At 42.1% G+C, this 5,266-nt stretch overlaps 1 protein-coding gene across 1 annotated transcript; it reads left to right on the top strand.

Moving 5' to 3' along the window:
• Positions 1–1,236: 1,236 nt before the first annotated feature.
• LOC126101368 (uncharacterized) lies at positions 1,237–1,719 on the top strand. Its single transcript, XM_049912036.1, has 2 exons — positions 1,237–1,453; positions 1,508–1,719. Exons 1-2 carry the CDS (start codon positions 1,237–1,239, stop codon positions 1,717–1,719), a joined length of 429 nt encoding a protein of 142 aa, XP_049767993.1.
• Positions 1,720–5,266: the final 3,547 nt, after the last annotated feature.

Genomic DNA, 5,266 nt, shown 5'->3' with positions numbered 1-5,266 from the left:
CCACATAGCAAAATATACTCTCTGGTGTTGTCTCTCTGTGGGAAGCCATTACTCATTGACTTTATTGCTATAATAGTCACGTTGTGGGTTTTGTTTATGAATGTTTTGTGTGAGTTCCTTCTTTTGGAGACATTAGACATTTTTTCAGTGGAATTTTCAGCAATTTTATTCACTTCATATTTGTGTTATCTATCAGGTAAGACTAATGTACACATTTGTGTACAACAGGTCCTTAATGGTGTAAAATAGGAAAAATAACCTAAAATGTGTGTCAGCTATATTTGCATGGCTATGGTAGTTATGTATGGAAATATATTTCAATTAATTTCAGTATCAGCAGCAAGAAAGGAGAATTACTGACCTGTACATACGATTTTATTTTATATTGCTGGCTTTTGACTTACAAATATGGATAAGGAATATCTTTCTGTGGAGAAAGATTGGGACTTGATTATGGACATAATTGAAAATGGTGGCGTTTCTGGCATTAGTTTGAGAGGAGATAAGGATGACAGTGTACCACTTATTGAAAGTCAGGCTCCACAAATAGTAAGACGTGTTGGAGCAAATAAAGTGGCCGTGAATGATATGCGTAGAGACACCATATCTGGAGATGAAGATGATGGAGAGATGGTGGATGATGAAATGAACTTCTTATGCAATGAAAACAACCCAGAATTGAATAACCTGTGTGACAACATGATGGTGACACCTAAAGAATACATAAAATGGAAATGCAAGCCTCTAAGTGCCATTGCAGAAACATACAAAGCTCCAAATTTCGAAGAGTCTCTCTTGTGTTCTCCAATGCAATACTTCAAAAGATATATACCAGATGATTTGTTCACTAGCATGGCAGCACATACTCATATTTATGCATTACAATGAGGCAAAACCTCATTCAAGCAGACAACTCCTCAAGCATAAGAGATGCTATTTGGTTCACATATATTGACTGGCACATTGAAATTTCCATATTATAAATGTATTGGGATACAAGCATGAAGGTAAACGTATTTTGGGAAAACACGTCACGAGACAGATTTTTAGAATTACGAACAAATTTGCACTTGGTGAACAATCTGGAAAAGCCACCTGAAAATAAGTATAAATTTTACAAAGTCAGGCCAATTTACTCAGCCATTCGAAAATGCTGCAGTGAACTACCTACAGAAGAGAATGTTGGTGTCAGTGAAGGAATTATTCCTTTCACTGGGAAGTTTTCTGCAAAGCAGTATGTCAAAGGGAAACCAAGTCCATGGGGAATCAAAGTCTTCATGTGAAAAGAGTGGAACAGTGCAAGATTTCCTCTTGTATCAAGATATCAATGCATCAGGTACTGTGCATAAAAACAGATCTAGAAAGAACTTGCCTTTTTCATATGATAAAACAATAATGAAACAAACCAGAGGTTATTGGGAAGAAATCACTAGTGCTGATGACACTACCATGTGTAAGTGGTTAGACTATAGGCCAGTTGAACTGTGTTGAAACTTTGTTGGTAAAGGCTCAATGGATAAAGTTGAGTGTTGGGACAAAAAACACCATAAATATGTGACAGTAGAAAGACCTGAAATAGTGAGAAGATATAATCATGCAATGGATGGTGTGGAACTATTTGATCAATTGACAAGCTACTACAGAGTTTTCATCAGATCTCGAAAATGGGCTTTCCATATGATTTTTCATGCTGTTGACTTTGCCATCATGCAAAGTTGATTGGCATACAGACAAGATGCAGACAATCTGTCTATCCAAAAGAAGAAGCAAATGGACCTTCTTTCCTTTCATATCAGGGTAGCAGATGGATTGATACTGTGCCAGAAGAAAGTGACTGAAAAGAAGAGGGGGCGTCTGTCTGATGAAGAACTGGCTTCAGACATGAGAGTCATACCAAGAAGAAGAGAAGAATTTGAGCAGCTACAGAGATACAGTTTGATTCCATTGATCATTTGCCTTTGCATGATGTAGGAGTTCCAATTCGCTGCAAATTTCCAAAATGTACAGGGCGTTCTAGAATTCAGTGCAGAAAATGTAAAGTACATTTATGTCTCCAAAAGGACAGAACTTCTTTTGCAGTTTCATGCGAAACTTTAAAATCAGTGTTTTGACCATTGTTGTTTAAATAAGAACTGTAATTTGGAATTATTTTTATTGTTTCTTTTGTCTTAAAGGGAAATAAAGAGTGGCATGCTTGATCCATAGTGTTAACTTCCGTAATGTATGACATGAAGCTCGAGACCTGATGAACACAATTGTGTACATTAAATATCTAGAAAACTAGATATCAGGTGAAATTTTTTCTTAGAAAAATGTTGTCAGGAGAGTCACTTGAATGTAAAAATGATGTCAGATATTTTTTTAATAAGTAAATAAAAAATCAAGTCTGAAAGGGTTAAGAAGGAATATGAGGCAAGGAGGTTAATTAGTGAAAAAGGAAATAGAAAGGGCGTCGATAAGGTGATGTGGCCCAAATTTGAAGAGGAGAGAGTAAATAGCGCCGCACAAAGTACGCGTGCTGCCGATAGGACGAAGGTTAAAGATAGGAAGGAATTGGAGGATGAAATCCTAAGCATTGACGAGGAAGTAACTTCTGTTAACGATCCGCCAACAGTACAAGCTGCTACCGAAAGGCACTGTGGGGAAGGGGCAAGTAATTAGCCAAAAGTAATTGAAGTCCACGAGGATTACACTAAATATGAAGTAACAGTGGATGTGAGTAAAGCTGATAATGAGGCCGATTTGCCGAAAGAGGATACTGAGTTAAAATCAAAGCCTAACGAAAATGCAGAGGAAGAACTTAGTGCCTGTCTCAGAAAAGCTTTTAGGTTGGAACCTGAAAGCGATCCAGAATGGACGGATTCGGACGATAATTCAGATGACGAGTATTTCGGTACTAGTGAAAGTAATGGGAATACAGCTAATTGCGATATTGTACCTACCGATGACGAAGTTTCAAAACAAAATCCAGATGTTGAGACTGAACAAAGAAAGAACCACCTGACGACTCAGTGTTTATTTTGCAAAGAGTTCAAGTAAGTAAAGACTTTGAACTGCAGAAACCTAAAAAGCCACCAGATATAAATGATTCACAGGTCAGGAACGTATCTTGGGACGATGTCACAGTCGACCAAGGTGTGTTGTGGAAAAAAGAGGAAGGAGCATGATTTAGAGTATGGGGCAGATTTATATTGGACTTTGAGAATGTCATGAACACCTTACATCATGAATCTACTGGGTTCCCACAGGAAGAAATTTTGTTAGGCAGCAGAAGTAAAAGTTTAATTGAGGAAAAACTAGAGTTTCCACCTTGTACAAGCTTTGGGTTGAGTCAAAAGAAAGAATTAGTCAGAAAAAGGGCAAAGCTAAAAGCTGAATCTAGATCTAAAAGACATGATAAAAATCTGAAAGTTTCAAAATTTAAAATTTGGGATTATGTTCTTTTAAAAACCCACGAAAAACCTAGTGAACTGAACCATGAGATTTCCAAATTTAAATATACACTCCTGGAAATGGAAAAAAGAACACATTGACACCGGTGTGTCAGACCCACCATACTTGCTCCGGACACTGCGAGAGGGCTGTACAAGCAATGATCACACGCACGGCACAGTGGACACACCAGGAACCGCGGTGTTGGCCGTCGAATGGCGCTAGCTGCGCAGCATTTGTGCACCGCCGCCGTCAGTGTCAGCCAGTTTGCCGCGGCATACGGAGCTCCATCGCAGTCTTTAACACTGGTAGCATGCCGCGACAGCGTGGACGTGAACCGTATGTGCAGTTGACGGACTTTGATCGTGGGCGTATAGTGGGCATGCGAGAGGCCGGGTGGACGTACCACCGAATTGCTCAACACGTGGGGCGTGAGGTCTCCACAGTACATCGATGTTGTCGCCAGTGGTCGGCGGAAGGTGCACGTGCCCGTCGACCTGGGACCGGACCGCAGCGACGCACGGATGCACGCCAAGACCGTAGGATCCTACGCAGTGCCGTAGGGGACCGCACCGCCACTTCCCAGCAAATTAGGGACACTGTTGCTCCTGGGGTATCGGCGAGGACCATTCGCAACCGTCTTCATGAAGCTGGGCTACGGTCCCGCACACCATTAGGCCGTCTTCCGCTCACGCCCCAACATCGTGCAGCCCGCCTCCAGTGGTGTCGCGACAGGCGTGAATGGAGGGACGAATGGAGACGTGTCGTCTTCAGCGATGAGAGTCGCTTCTGCCTTGGTGCCAATGATGGTCGTATGCGTGTTTGGCGCCGTGCAGGTGAGCGCCACAATCAGGACTGCATACGGCCGAGGCACACAGGGCCAACACCCGGCATCATGGTGTGGGGAGCGATCTCCTACACTGGCCGTACACCACTGGTGATCGTCGAGGGGACACTGAATAGTGCACGGTACATCCAAACCGTCATCGAACCCATCATTCTACCATTCCTAGACCGGCAAGGGAACTTGCTGTTCCAACAGGACAATGCACGTCCGCATGTATCTCGTGCCACCCAACGTGCTCTAGAAGGTGTAAGTCAACTACCCTGGCCAGCAAGATATCCGGATCTGTCCCCCATTGAGCATGTTTGGGACTGGATGAAGCGTCGTCTCACGCGGTCTGCACGTCCAGCACGAACGCTGGTCCAATTGAGGCGCCAGGTGGAAATGGCATGGCAAACCGTTCCACAGGACTACATCCAGCATCTCTACGATCGTCTCCATGGGAGAATAGCAGCCTGCATTGCTGCGAAAGGTGGATATACACTGTACTAGTGCCGACATTGTGCATGCTCTGTTGACTGTGTCTATGTGCCTGTGGTTCTGTCAGTGTGATCATGTGATGTATCTGACCCCAGGAATGTGTCAATAAAGTTTCCCCTTCCTGGGACAATGAATTCATGGTGTTCTTATTTCAATTTCCAGGAGTGTATTTATAATGGACCGTATATAGTACAGAACATTCCACACGATAATGCTTACTACCTGATCTACCCAAAATCCAAAAGACCTTTAGGTGTAAGAAACGTTGTGGACCTGAAACTGTATGTTCCTAGGAGTGAGTGACCTAAGTACACTCAGAAAGCAATCTGCAGTAAATGTGCTGTATTTTATGCTGAAACTATTTTATTCTAAACGTAACAAATCATTGTAAATGTATGTATACTAATGTCAGTGTGCTAATGTAGTTATGTGAGTTTTAGATTACCAACTGTACTATAAATGTAAAGATGTATGGAAAAAAGGGCTGAAAAGAAAAAGCAAATGCTGTAA

This window comes from Schistocerca cancellata, chromosome 9 (assembly GCF_023864275.1).
Source record: "Schistocerca cancellata isolate TAMUIC-IGC-003103 chromosome 9, iqSchCanc2.1, whole genome shotgun sequence".
Lineage (NCBI taxonomy): Eukaryota > Metazoa > Arthropoda > Insecta > Orthoptera > Acrididae > Schistocerca > Schistocerca cancellata.
Note: the sequence above shows the minus strand (reverse complement) of the source record. Positions and strands in the feature narration are given on the sequence as shown.